Genomic DNA, 14,265 nt, shown 5'->3' with positions numbered 1-14,265 from the left:
TGTAATGAATAATGAAAAAAAACCTCAAGAAACTTCAGATATAAAGTTTTCTGAGCACTGCCAACAGGCTGCCAGAGCAGCTCATTGAGTCTTGTCAATGATATACAGGAATATCATTGCTAGCAGGGATAAGGAGGTGATTATCCCTTTGTATAAGGCAATGGTCAGGCCACACCTTGAGTACTGCATACAGGTCTGGAGGCCTCATTTTAGGAAAGGTGTAGAGCTGCTGGAACAAGTAAAAGAACAATGAGATTGGTGAGAGGAACAAACAGATGCTCTTACAAAGAACAGCTTCAGTTCTGCAAATTGCAGCATCTGGAGACTAGGTGCCTGCGAGGTGATATGATTGAGGCTTTGAATGGTTTGAGCAAGTCAGTGCTCACGGGATTCTTCCTTTTCTCAGATCACTCACTTGAGGGGGCATAAATTCAAATTTAGGAAAGACAGTTGCCAAATAGATGTGCAGAAACTTGCATTTAGCCAGCAAGTGGTTAATTGCTGGAACAAACTTCCATCTGTCATTGTGGAAGTTGATAACTTAAATAGGTTCAAGAAAGAACTGGACAAATTTTTGGAGCAAATGGGAAGGGTTTTTTTTTTTTTTTTTTTTTTGCTGATACTGTATAAGGTTGATTTCTTGCATCATATGCCTCTGCTAATGCTTATATTAACTTTTTCCATTGTTTTTAGGTTCTGTATCAATTCTGAAAGAACAGCCCACATGTTATGAAGCACTCTGAATTTCACAAACTGATATCAACTGGAGAAATAAATGGCATAAAGCTATTTGCCGTGATTTAAACTATATGTCATATACCATTATTCACTAACATGCTTTTCTTAACTAGCTAATTCTTTTCTTACAGCAGGGCCATGTACTTTGAAGTTGGGCATTTACATACCCAGTACATCCAAGTAATTTATTATTTTTTTTTTTTAAGCAATGAGCTGCATATTTTCTCATTCAAATATACTGGTATACCCTACCCTTTTATAACACTTAATACACAATATTAAATTTTTATTTTATTTATTTATCTATGTATTTAACTTTATTTTAATCATTCACATGTATAGCTTGGGACCACTTTTAAAATATTTGTCATTTCAAAAAAAAAAAAATTTTTTTAATAATGCACTTTTATCATCTCCATTACTCTCACCCCTGAATGGAACAAATACATTCTCATGGTGCCCATGAGTCTTCACCCTCTGTTTTAATTATAAAAAATTTTAGCTTTTTCTTACTAAATTAAAAATGTGCTGTTGATTATGGTTTGCTAAGCTCAATTACAAAATATCAAACAAAAATAAATGAGAAAAACCACCACCAATAATAATAATGTTTTTTCTTGTATTTTTTAGAATTTTCAAGGTCACTCATTCCCCAAATTGAAACACAGATGTACCATATGAACCATGTACGTATTTAAAAAAAAACTTACATGGTTGCCATTTAGCTGTTACCAGATTTTTGCCTCTATCTCATTTCCTTCATAGGTTGGTAGATAATTTATTGAATGCCCCTCATAACACTCTTTTTTTTTTTTTTTTTTTTTTTTTTTTTTTTTTTAATTTCAGCATGACTTCTATTATGTTTTAGCTTTCTTTACTGTCTTTCTTTCTTTCTTTGGAATATTGGTCTCTGATGTACATAAACATGTCACATGTTACATATTACACCTTATTTCAGACCATCTGTCATTTCCTAATTCATTGTTTAATATTCTAATACCAAGCTCTTTAATAAAGCTGCTTTGCACTTGAAGTTTTAGTAATATAACCTTTGAAAGACCTATGTGTTTAACCACTATGACTTAAAGCATTCACACACACACACACACACACACACACACAGTTGCAAAAGGCTCTTTTAATTCAGAAACATAACATAGTTGGGCTATTTTGACCTCTGTGAAAACCTCCATCCTCCTTAGCCTACTCTCTACTAATTTCCAGTAGACATCAGCTGGAATTAACTCCATTCCTCCTGCAAAGCAGTTGCCATGAGCTAGTTTGGCAGCTCATGGCAACTGAATCCCCCCATGTCTGTTGGGGGGGATTCAGGCTCTGAGCTGATCAGTCTGACTTTGATGTCTTGTTCATAACCTAGTGCTGTATTAGTAGTGTCAAATGAAGCAAGCTTATACAGAATTGGGGGGAGCACTTCCTACATCACCTGTCCATACCCCTCCAGTAGATTCCCTAGTTGTTCTTCCTTGAATTTATTCAAACTATCTGCTTCTGCAAATAGATGGAAGTTTGTTCCAACAATTAACCACCCACTGGTTAAAGGCAAACTTCTGTACATCTATTCTGCAATCATCTTCCAAAATTTGAATATGTGTACCCTCATAAATAGACTGAGCAAGAAATAAGAATCCCATCAGCACTGACATTGCTCAATCCATTCAAAGCCTTAAACAATTCAATCAGCTCTCCTCGCAGGCACCCTAGTCTCCAGACACTGCAATTTGCAAAACTGAAGCCTTTCTTAGTAAGAGCACCGCCTTTTTTTTTCCTCATCAATCTTGTTGCCCGTCTCTGCACCCATTCCAACAACTCTACATCCTTCCTAAAATGAGGCCTCCAGACCTGTATTCAATATGTGGCCTGGCCATTGCCTTATACAGTGGCATAATCACCTTATCTATGATAGCAGAATTCCTGTATATATCATTGACAAAACCCCATGAGCTGTTCTGAGAGCCTGTCTGCACTGCTCGGAGAACTTCATATCTGACTGAATAATTACCCCAGGTCTTTGTTACCATATACAGTAACTTATATTTGCCAGCATTAACTTCAATTGCCATTCCTCAGCCCATCTGCATGATTTTTTAGATTTTGTTGCAGTAACCTACCTTGATTACTGTCATTAACCACATTACTAAACTTTGTGTCATCTGCAACCTTAGGCATTAAGCCTGATATGCCTTCATCAATATCATTAATAACACAGAAAACAACAATGGGCCTAGCACAGAAGCCTGGTGGTGTCCGCTAATGTCAACAAAGAGCAGTGTCCAATAACCTCACTCTGTCTTCTCCCACTCAACCATCCCCTTATCCATAACAGTAATTTACCCTTAATGCCACACTGATCTAATTTTTACAGCAGTCTTTTATTTGGAACAGCATGAAATGCTTTTCTGAAACTTAAATATATGATGTAAAAATTATTTTTTTCTATCCAATCAAATTGGTCAGACGAAATCACATCTTAACAAATCCATGCTGTTATTGAAGTAGAACTGCACTCCTGTCTAGATGTCCTGCATTTCAACCAGTGACTCCATTATTTTCCCTGAGACTGAAGTTAAGCTAACAGGTCTGTAATTACTTATATCACCCTTTGATTCCCCTTTATGAATTGGGAATGCATTCCCTCATCTCCAATCCACATGGACCTCTCATAAATACGGCTATGGGTTTGCTCACTGCCCTTAATATAACTGGATAGATCCTAGCAACCTGTGGTCCTTTTTTTATGTTTAGTTTCACCAATTGCTCTTCTACTTTCCTTTTAGTTATCATATCATTTAGTTCCCTGTTAGATTTGATAAACTTCTGCCATCTCTTCCCTAACGAATTCCACATGTGTGAATGATGCAAAATATCCATTTAGTTTGCCAGCAACCTGAGCATGGCTATTAACAGTTAAACCATTAATATTGAGTGGACCAATGTGATTCATCCTCTTCCTTCTAGTGTCTACATAATTAATCAAGTCTTTGCTGTTTTTCTTTGCATCCTTTGCCAAAGGCTTCTCACTATCTGTTTGTTGTTTTTTTGGAGCATTAGCAACTAAGGTCATATTGCTCCGGAATATGCGGTGGTCATTCCCTGACCTTTCCACATCCTCCGTATTTGGTGGTGATGGGCTCAAACCCCGGTCTAATCAAGGAGCGTGTGCTACGCACTGCTGCTCTTTCCCACCTGGCTACGGAGGCTCCCCTCTCACTATCTGCATTAGCTTGCCTAACCTTTTTGGCTTGATTGCAGACCAGTTTATATGTACCACCTTATGGCTTATGTATCACTTGATAATTTATATGCATCCCATACATTTCTCTTCTCTGCTGTGATTATCAATAGTTCATCTGACATCCATTTAGGTCAAAGGTCAGTATTGAACAGTATTTCTTAGTTGATATGAAAAGCGTAGTAGCTTCTATGATTATTTCCCTGAATGCTTATCATTTATAATTTTCTGTTAGTAACACCACTGTGTGAGACCACAAGTCACCTTTAAAAAAGCAAAAGTCCTTTGCTTTACCCTTTATGGTAGTTACATATTTAAATAAATCCCACATCAATACACTGTGATCTGCAGATTCTTAATGCATGAAGAATCACTGCTGATAATGAGATCAAGTGCATTACTCTATTTTATTTCCTCTCTAACATGCTGCTGTAGAACACAATCGTCTAATTAATCCACAAAAGCCTTGCTAGTGTGTCAGTGACCAACCCACAAGTTCCAGTCAGCATCTGAGAAGTTAAAATCATCCATTATAAGACATTCTGATTTACCTGGCCATTTTATTTCTCTTTATACCTGTTCATTTTTCTTATTACAGTCATTTGGCCTGTAACATACTCCTACTCATTTTTTTTTTTTTTTTCTCCAGAGCTTATGTCACATTAAACTGACTGATCATTGTACTGGCTACCCATGGCAACCAGATGCACTGCCTTAGATTTAACATGCTTCTTAACTAAGAGCATTAACCTCCTTTTTCTGAGCTGTCTGTCCTTTCTGTTCACATTGTACTCCCCATATTCAAATCCTGCATCCGTTATGTCTGAATGACACCACATCTCCTTTTCTACAAGATCTGCATTTGTATTTGCTTGTTCCATGAGGACTCCCATCAGACCTTGACATCCCTGACATCTTGCTTTCCAGGCTGCTGCATGTTCTAATGGAACCTCTACATTAACCTCACTATATAACATAAAGCATCCTGATACTGATAGGGCCTCTTTTTGTAGTACTGCCACAGTGTAGGTAGTGCTAAATTGTCAAAAATGCTCCACTGGATCATAGACTTCATCGGTTCAGGCACTACCACCAATAAATCAGGTTTGAAACAGTCCCATACCATCAAAATACGTCTGCCAAACTTCCTGATCAAGATGGTTCACTCAAAAAGAAAGTGGTCTTCATGCAATTTCAACACTTAAACACATATTTTGGTATAAAATATTGTAGTTAGACCCATTACTCTGTAGCACTATCTGCTACTGCTCTAGTGTCTGTTACTCTTAGGAATGACACCATTCAAAATGCCATTTTCATTGGCGACCCTAATATTGGTCTTTTGCGCAACCATACTACAGATGGGTCTCCTGAACCTGCTCTGTGATGTTTTCCACAAACAGCATGCATGAGGCCAGAACTGTCCTCTTTGTAGTTTATCAAACACATTCTGTGAGTTGGTGAGGCCATCCTGACCTTTTATTTTTTTTTCTGTTGCCATGTCACTTTTGGTTTTCCATTTTAAAATTCTGGAATTTGAGAAATTTGGAAAAGCTACAGTTGTACTCACTGACGTCTAATGTACTGCTGTGGCATAAGTGCAGGGAACTTCTGGCTAGCACAGTACACAATTATTTACAGAGGGGTGTCAAAATATTTTTGCCCATATATCTATATATATAAAATTCTTAGTATGCTACCCACATTTTCCAAATGCTAATTGTTGCCAGCACCTGTTCACACAGTTCACCTCGCATGAACACCATACCGGGCATTCTCTATTCATTTTTGTACTAGCGTTTTTCAACTGAAGAAAGGTAACCTATGCCTGAAAGCTAACAATGTATGTTCATTTTAACTGTTTATCTTATCTGTCTTCAATTTTAGTAAGCCGTTCTAGGTTTTAAGAGTGTAAAAATGGATGAACAATATGTAAAAACTTTGAGAAAATGTAGAAGAAATGCTAATGAAACCTTAGAGGAGAGATCTAATAGACTAAGAGACCAAAACAAGACTCTACGACTACAAAGACGGCCAGAAAACATTGAAGAAAGAGAAGCAAGATTGGAAATGAGAAGATGGGTGAAGCATCGTAGAACTAATCAAATAGAAGTACCGGATGCAAATAATCAGCAAGCTGTTATTAATGTGGAATGCATGACATAGGAAATATGTGTTACAATTGTGAGTATTGCAATGCAAGATATTGGGGACATGAGTTAAACACATCGAATAAATACACTAAATGCTGTCATGATGGAAAGGTTTCACTTGACCCACTGTCTGAGACACCTACTCTATTTTGAGAGCTGCTTACAGGGGATACACATGAAGCAAATAACTACAGAGAACATATATGAAAGTACAACTCAGCAAAGGCATTTGCATCAGTGGGTGCAGAGATTAAATCACTGCCTGGAAATGGTCCATACTGTTTTAGAATACACGGCCAGATTTATCATTCAATCTTACTGCTATATCCAAATGAAGCAAATAAGCCCGGATATGGATAACTTTATATTTTCGATTCTGCTGAAGTAACAACAAAACGGCTTGAAAAACAATCAAACTCTAAGGGTGTTTGGCCAAAGTAATGCAACAATTGGATGAGATGCTGTGACAAGTTAACCCATTTTCTGAGTCATATAAACAAATGCATCAAATAACCCAGGCCAATCCAACAATGAATGTGCGCATGGCATTTATAGAAGACCCGGACTTAGATAACAGATGATATAATGCACCTACATCGAAAACAGAGGTTGCTGCAATATTTATTGGAGAAGATGGGGAACCACCTGCAAATAGAGACATATGCATATATCCCATAGATGACTGCTGTAGAATTATATCACTGCTAAACAAGAATGGTGAAGACTGAAGGATCTAGATTAAACTATTTATGCCATAATTAGAAAGATGCCATATGTTATGCCAGGTACAACTAGTAAATACATATTACATGAAAAAAAAATAGCTGTAACAGTACAAATACAATCTAAGCAGTCATGTTTATTTGGATATAACATAAACTTACCTTTCTCACATCTCCTTTCATGTCATCGAGCCTTTGTGACAATCTTGCCTCTGCTCGATCAAGGGTTGCAACAAATTCTTGACGTTGCACTTCAAGCCGTGTTGTGGCACGATTTAATTCTTGAATCCTTGTTGTGTGCCTTTGACTTTCCCCTTCTAAAGTGATCAACTGTTGAATGACCTGTTGTAGCAAAGCTACAACATTGCTGTCTAAATCAAACCAGAGAAGTTTTTAGAGTTAAGAATTAATATTTTGAATTAGAGAGTGTCATTAAATGGATACTATTAAGTTTTAATAAATCACACTTCACCATGTGAATAATGCTTTAATTAGTTTATTGATAGGTAAATAATAAAATTGTTAATGTTAATCAATCCCAATATCCAAATTAAAAAAGGGTTGCAATTGCCCATTCCACCTTCAGGCCATGTTTTGGGTTCTATAAAGATTGTTAGTACAAAGAGAATTGCTGTATTTTATGACCAACAAGACAAACTGGAAAGTCAAGGAAAATTTTGGGGGAAAAATTTTTATTGCATATATTTGAAATACAAATTCAAAATGCTTGCTTACTAAACAAGATGATGTACAATGAAACTTTTACTCGTAGAATTTCATGTGCTTACCATTAAGGTGCCTCCATAGCCAGGTGGGCAGGAGCAGCAGTGCGTAGCACACACTTCTTGATTAGACCAGGATTCGAGCCCATGACCACCAAATACGGAAGATGCAGAAAGGTCAGGCAATGACCACCACATATCCCTGGAGCAATATGGCCTTAGTTGCTAATGCTCCTAAATAACAAACAACAACAGCTTACCATTACTGATGTTTTAGTCTCTGAACTTTTACTTTCTTCAAAGAGTACATCATCTTTATTACCATCAAAAGTATTGCCATTTCCATATTTCTTGAAAGACTGGACAACTGTGGCATGTTTCACTGATTCCAATGAATTCTTCACCCATTCGCGCACTTTTGTGAAATTCTTGATCCTGTTGGCATCAAATGGTGCCTCCGTCCATATAGTCCAGTTCTCATGTAGAATGCTTTAAAGGGTTTGTTAATTGAGATGTTCAGTAGTTGCATTTGGCTAAGGTCTGCTAGAATTAGAGTTATATAATAAATTCGGTATCCATCTTTTTTGTTGCCTCTGTTACATGTAGTTCAGTTCTAATCTGAAATAAAAGAACTAGATTTTTCAAAAGGCTGAAGGCTGCATGGAGATGTTGACTATACTACTTTGTCTGATGACAGCTAGAAAAAAAAATGCTACACTGCATGCCTAATATACCTTGGTCCTTGAGACTGTCACTGACATTCTCTCAGCTATGCCAAGCTATGCTTGCTACCTGGAAGTCTAAAACAGAACTAATATTCAGGAGACACTCAAGCCGAAAATTTCATTACTTCATATGGCGTGCCCCCCACCTTTTCTTACTACATCATACACCGTGAATTGTCAAACCAATAGAACAAACTTATCTGCAAAAAGATCTACACTTGTTCATTTCACAAATATATGTAGTTCAGTTCTAATCTCAATGATGTCCACTTCCACTTACAGTCTCTGCCAAACCCCACGTATTTTTCTGACAGAATCATACTTATCAGTTGAGTCAACCACTGCTCATCTCAGTTGTGCAAATTATTTGCTGTATGATTCCTTTTGCTTCAAAGGTGGTACTTGTGCATATGTCCATTCTGATATTCCCTGTGAGAAACTTAGTAATTTGGAATCTTCTCCTTTCGATCTTCTCTGGCTTAAAATTTCTATACAACATTCTGTCAAATTCATCTGCTACTTCTATCGTTCTCCAAACTCCACTGATCACTTGGAACTCTGACTTCCTATCTTTGAACTAAGTGTACTACAGGCTTTATCAGGGATGAAATATAATCCCCATCCATTTATGACCTGGGTTCGGCAGATGTTACATTCTCTCTTTGAACATTCTTTTGACATCCATTTCTACTGGATCCCTAGCCACACTGTGATCGAGGGTAATGAACTGGCTGACACTGCAGCCAGTTCACCACAACCCCAGAACAACCGTAGCCTATTAGTCCCCTATACAGACTAAAGGCAATTAATACACAAAAGATTACTCTCCCAGTGGCAACAATCTTGGTATGGGCAGGTCACGAACAAGCTCTATCAGATAAAGCCTGTAATTAAACGATTGCAGTCAAGTCTGCACAGGAACCACCATTAGGAAATTGTTCTAGCTCGCCTCTGCATAGGACACAGTCATCTTATTCATTCCTGCTGAGGGCAGATGCCTTTCCTATGTGTGAGCAATGTGACACCTTTTTAACCATCTATATATATAAAACGCTTAGGTATGCTGCCGAAATTTTCCAACTGCTAATTGTTGCCAGCACCTGTTCATGCGGTTCACCTCGCATAACCACCATACCGAGCATTCTCTATTAATTTTTGTACTAACGTTTTTCAACTGAAGAAAGGCCTGAAAGCTATCGATGTATGTTTATTTTAACTGTTTATCTTATCTGTCTTCAATTTAATAAACCATTCTAAGTTTTAAGAAGTGTAAAAATGGATGAACAGTGTGTAAGAACTTTGAGAAAATGCTAATGAAACATTAGAGGAGAGATCTAAAAGACTAAGAGACTGAAACGAGACTCTATGACTACGAAGACCGACAGAAAACATTGAAGAAAGAGAAGCAAGATTGGAAATGACAAGACAGGTGAAACACTGTAGGACTAATCAAATAGAAGTACCGGATGTGAATCATTAAAAAGCTGTTATTAATGTGGAAGATCTTAACATAGGAAACATGTGTTACAACTATGAGTATTGCAATTCAAGATATTGGGGACATGGTTAACACATTGAATAAATACACTAAATGCTGTCATGATGGAAAAGTTTCACTTGATCCACTGAGACACCTACTCTATTACGAGAGCTTCTTACAGGGGATACGTGTGAAACAAATAATTACAGAGAACATATACAAAAGTACACCTGAGCAATGACGTTCACTTCAGTAAGTGCAGAGATTAAATCACTGCCTGGAAATGGTCCATACCATTTTAGAATACACAGCCAGATTTACCATTTGGTCTCACTCCTATATCCAAATGAGGAAAATAAGCCAGGATATGGACAACTTTCGATTTTGCTGAAGCAACAACAAAAAAAATCAAACTAAGGGTGTGTGGCCAAAGTAATGCAGCAATTGGACGAGCTGCTGCGACAAGTTAACCCATTTGCTGTCATATAAACAAATGCATCAAATAACCCAGGCCAATTCAACAATGAAGGTGCACATAGCATTTATAGACCAGGACTTAGATAAGAGACGATTTAATGCACCTACATCGAAAACGGAGGTTGCTGCAATATTTGTTGGAGAAGATGGCGAACCACCTAGCAAATAGAGACATATGCATCTATCCCACAGGTGACTGGTGTAGAAATACACTGGTGTTCAAAGAAAATGCATCATCCCTTAAAATTGTAATTGTCTTCCGAATAACGTAAGTATATGGCAATATTTTTTACAGATTGCATCAGATAAGATTGACATGCGTATGTGATGACGTAATATTGCATCAGCTGTTACTTTCACCTGTATAAGCATGCACTGCAAGAGTTGCAGTCATTCCATGCTTGTGTCAGGATGGCAAATTATGTGCAGTTGATGCCACAAAGAAAGAGTGCTATTGTTGCTTTAAGTGAGGAAGGATGTTCTTCCAATCATATTGCTTAGAGTGTCTTGTAATCAGTCAACAGTGAGCAGATTTCTTTCCAAACTCAAGAATACTGGTTCTGCTGATATGAAAAAAGGAACCAGATGCAAACGAGTCTCAACGTCAAAACAGGACCACGTTTTGAAGCTCTTATGCCTTAAAAACCCTAAAGCTTCTTCGTCTGAGCTGAAAAGAGAATGGTTTGTTTGTTTGTTATTTGGTTTTTAGGAGCATTAGCAGCTAAGGCCATATTACTCCGGGGATATGCGGTGGTCATTCTCTGACCTTTCCGCATCCTCCGTATTTGGTGGTCATGGGCTCGAACCTTGGTCTAATCAAGAAGTGTGTGTTATGCACTGCTGCTCCTGCCCACCTGGCTATGGAGGCGCCGATTTAGAAGGGATCGGCCACTCAACCTTACGAAAGAACATATTAATGGATGACCGGATGGTGGCTTTTCTTTTCGTCGTAGATTTCTTTGCAGCAAGCAAGTATATCATTCACCCCTCTGTTATCTTTTAAGAATCGTTCGCTGTCAGGATCCATCTTCTCAAACCTCGCCACTCCCATCTCTCTGGTGATAAAGTGTCTCGGCTCCTCATTTCATTCATCTTGAGCTTTCTCTTTCACTATCGCTGCCTGCAAGTCAGTAAGTTCTTCGTTAGATAATTCCTTCTCTTCTTCCTCTATTAACTCCACATCTTTGGCATCAACCTCCAACTGAAGTAGCTCTGCAGTCTCGTCATATGATTCGTCTTTTTCAAATCCTTCAAAGCCTTTTACGTGCCATGGACATATTTTCTTCCATGCACCATTTAAACAACTTTTAGTAATTTCCGCCCAGGCCTTATTAACATTTAAGATGCTGTGGTAAATATTGTAAGATTTCCAAAAGTCTCTTAATGTAAAATTTTTCTCATCCGTCTACTACAGACAATGCCTGGGTAAATGTGCATAAATAGTATGCTTTTAAAATATGACTCTCATATTCGAATTGAAATCATCTAGATTCATAGGATGTCCAGGAGCATTATCTAATTGAAGCAAAATCTTGAAAGGAACATCATTGTCTTTACAATATTTTTCAACCTTGAGAATGAAGCAGCATTTAAGCCAATTCTCAAAGAGGATTGTTTTAAATGTTAAATTGTTTAAATTGTTATCCATGCTGTCTGGTTCGATCAGAAATGGTGGCTTTATTGGTGCCCTTAAATGCATGAAGATTTCCAGAATGGTACATTCTGTGGTTTTAATCTGTAATCTTCTGCTGCATTAGCCCGAAGCAAAAGTGTGGCCCCTATCTTTTGAAGCCTTGAAACCTGGTATTGTATTTTCCTCTTTGGCAGTGTATGTTCGATCCAGCATTTTTTTCCAGTACAGAGCAGTCTCATCAACATTAAAAATTTGCTGTGTTGAATAGCCGCCTTCATCAATAATTTTTTCCAACACATCACAAAATTTCTCTGCAGCTGCAGAATCAGCACTAGTGACTTCACTGCATATTTTGTAATGTTATGGAAACCAGCGCGATGCTTGAAGCTATTAAACAACTTATTGCTTGCCACGAATTTGTGTTGTGGTTCACTGTACTTATTCTTAATATCTTTATAAATACTTGTTGCTTTTGCTCAAATGGTCATTAGACTCAGGGGCACTCGCCTCTGAATCTGATTTTCCATCCATATTATTAACAGCTGTTCCATCTTTGATATAGCACCTTAACACTGTTTTGTGATCACTGTTGATCTTAAGTGTGTTGATCCTTTGACATGTCCTTTTATACGTGCACTATCCTATAAAATAGTATTCACTGTTGAAACAGTGAGACCTAATTCCTGTGCAGTAGATGACAAACTTTGTCCTGCTTCGTACTTCTTAATCATTTTCAGCTTCATTTCTAAATCAATTCTATTTTTCATTTCCTGGCATCCCCACTGCATGCACTTTGTTATTCGCTTTCCCTTCATCATTGTAATACATAAATAACAATGAAGAGAAGTTTCTGAAAATTTGTTTTTTATATGATTGAAGATTTCTGTGAAAGGGAACACATTTCACCATAATAGCCCATAAAAACCCACACAATTGCGGTGGCGCCTCCGTAGCCAGGTGGGAAGGAGCAGCAGTGCGTGGCACACGCTTCTTGATTAGACCGGGGTTCGAGCCCGTTACCACCAAATACGGAGGATGCGGAAAGGTCAGGGAATGATCACCGCATATCCTGGAGCAATATGGCCTTAGTTGCTAATGCTCCTAAAAACCAAATAAACAACAAACAATTGCGGTTATCAGTATTATCGCAAATGCAATAAGACTGAATTTACTACCCATTTATAATGAGATGCATTAACAGTAACAATAAAGCCCAATAAACTGGAAAGTACAAATTGTTTTTGTTGTTTTATGGCTGTGACCTCCAGAAACGTGCTTTAGAAAAATATCACAAAGGCGTTCAAAATTGATTCAATGGGAACATATGATAACGATGAAAGGGTAATGCAATTTCCATTATAAATATGTAGTAATATAGCAAAATTTTCAACTTCCACGGACTTGGAACGAATTACAAAAAAAAGAAAAAAACAGTGTCTTATTGGGTTCACATTATGATATTTTCATGATACCTCCATTTATTCCTATGGGATGCAAAATACATTTCCACAATTTTTTTTAAGTTTGCACCAGCCAGCAAAAACTTATGTAAAGTCGAATTTCCATAAGTCAAGTATTACGTAAGTTGGGGAGTTCCTGAATAGGCTTTTTTAAACCCAAAACTTGGCTCAAAAACAGAATTCAATATGGAATTCAGAAAAATAGCCACTTTTTACTTTGGATATTGGGAGTAGGGTTTCTAAATTCCTGACATTTTTTAATCTTCGGGAACCAGGAACAGGAAATTGTAGTTACCAAAAATTTTATTTTATTGATTAAATATTTGCTATCTTTTTAATAAGAATTTTTGTCCTTTTTATTGTCATAAAACACTAATAATGAACTGTACCTTGTGGTGTATAAGTAAAAAACTAAAATTTAAGGAGAATTAGATATTAAAAAATGCGACTCGTGGTTTTATGAATGTAAACAGAAAATTTTATTGCGTTGATACAGACAAGAAATATTCTATACACTGAAAGGACAGAATTTGTGGGATACCTGGTTCCTGGGCAACGCGACACTGTCCTCCCTCTCACTAGTGGACGAACCCACCCCTTGACAGGTATATAGGTACACTACATTCACGTAGATGGTAATTCGATGTCAGTATGGATAAACATCGTGTGTTAACCGACTTTGAAGGTGCCTCCGTAGCCAGGTGGGCAGGAGCAGCAGTGCGTAGCACACGCTTCTTGATCAGACCGGGGGTTCGAGCCCGTGACCACCAAATACGGAGGATGTTAAAGGTCAGGAAATGACCACCGCATATCCCCGGAGCAATATGGCCTTAGTTTCTAATGCTCCTAAAAACCAAATAACAACAACCGACTTTGAAAGAGGGATGATAGTGGGTGCCCGAAGC

The 14,265-nt window shown here is 37.6% G+C and overlaps 2 protein-coding genes across 3 annotated transcripts in view; one reads left to right on the top strand and one right to left on the bottom strand.

Moving 5' to 3' along the window:
* The window catches only part of LOC150081426 (mitogen-activated protein kinase kinase kinase 4-like), a 350,096-nt gene that overhangs the window by 219,715 nt on the left and 116,116 nt on the right, over window positions 1-14,265 (top strand). The window lies entirely within an intron of this gene.
* The window catches only part of LOC150081427 (microfibril-associated glycoprotein 4-like), a 90,604-nt gene that overhangs the window by 55,930 nt on the left and 20,409 nt on the right, over window positions 1-14,265 (bottom strand). The window contains exon 2 of one of the 2 annotated variants that reach the window (XM_090379288.1): window positions 7,026-7,234. The exons of the other annotated variant lie outside the window; for it this stretch is intronic. Within the exon in view, the coding sequence (XP_090235414.1) occupies window positions 7,026-7,234 (209 nt within the window). The remainder of the gene's footprint in view (window positions 1-7,025; window positions 7,235-14,265) is intronic. 2 annotated transcript variants of the gene reach the window in all.

This window comes from Mastigoproctus giganteus, chromosome 8 (assembly GCF_048544385.1).
Source record: "Mastigoproctus giganteus isolate SK-2022 chromosome 8, ASM4854438v1, whole genome shotgun sequence".
NCBI classification, from domain to species: Eukaryota; Metazoa; Arthropoda; class Arachnida; order Uropygi; family Thelyphonidae; genus Mastigoproctus; species Mastigoproctus giganteus.
The sequence above is the reverse complement of the archived record's forward strand: the minus strand, read 5'-3'. Positions and strand labels throughout refer to the sequence as shown.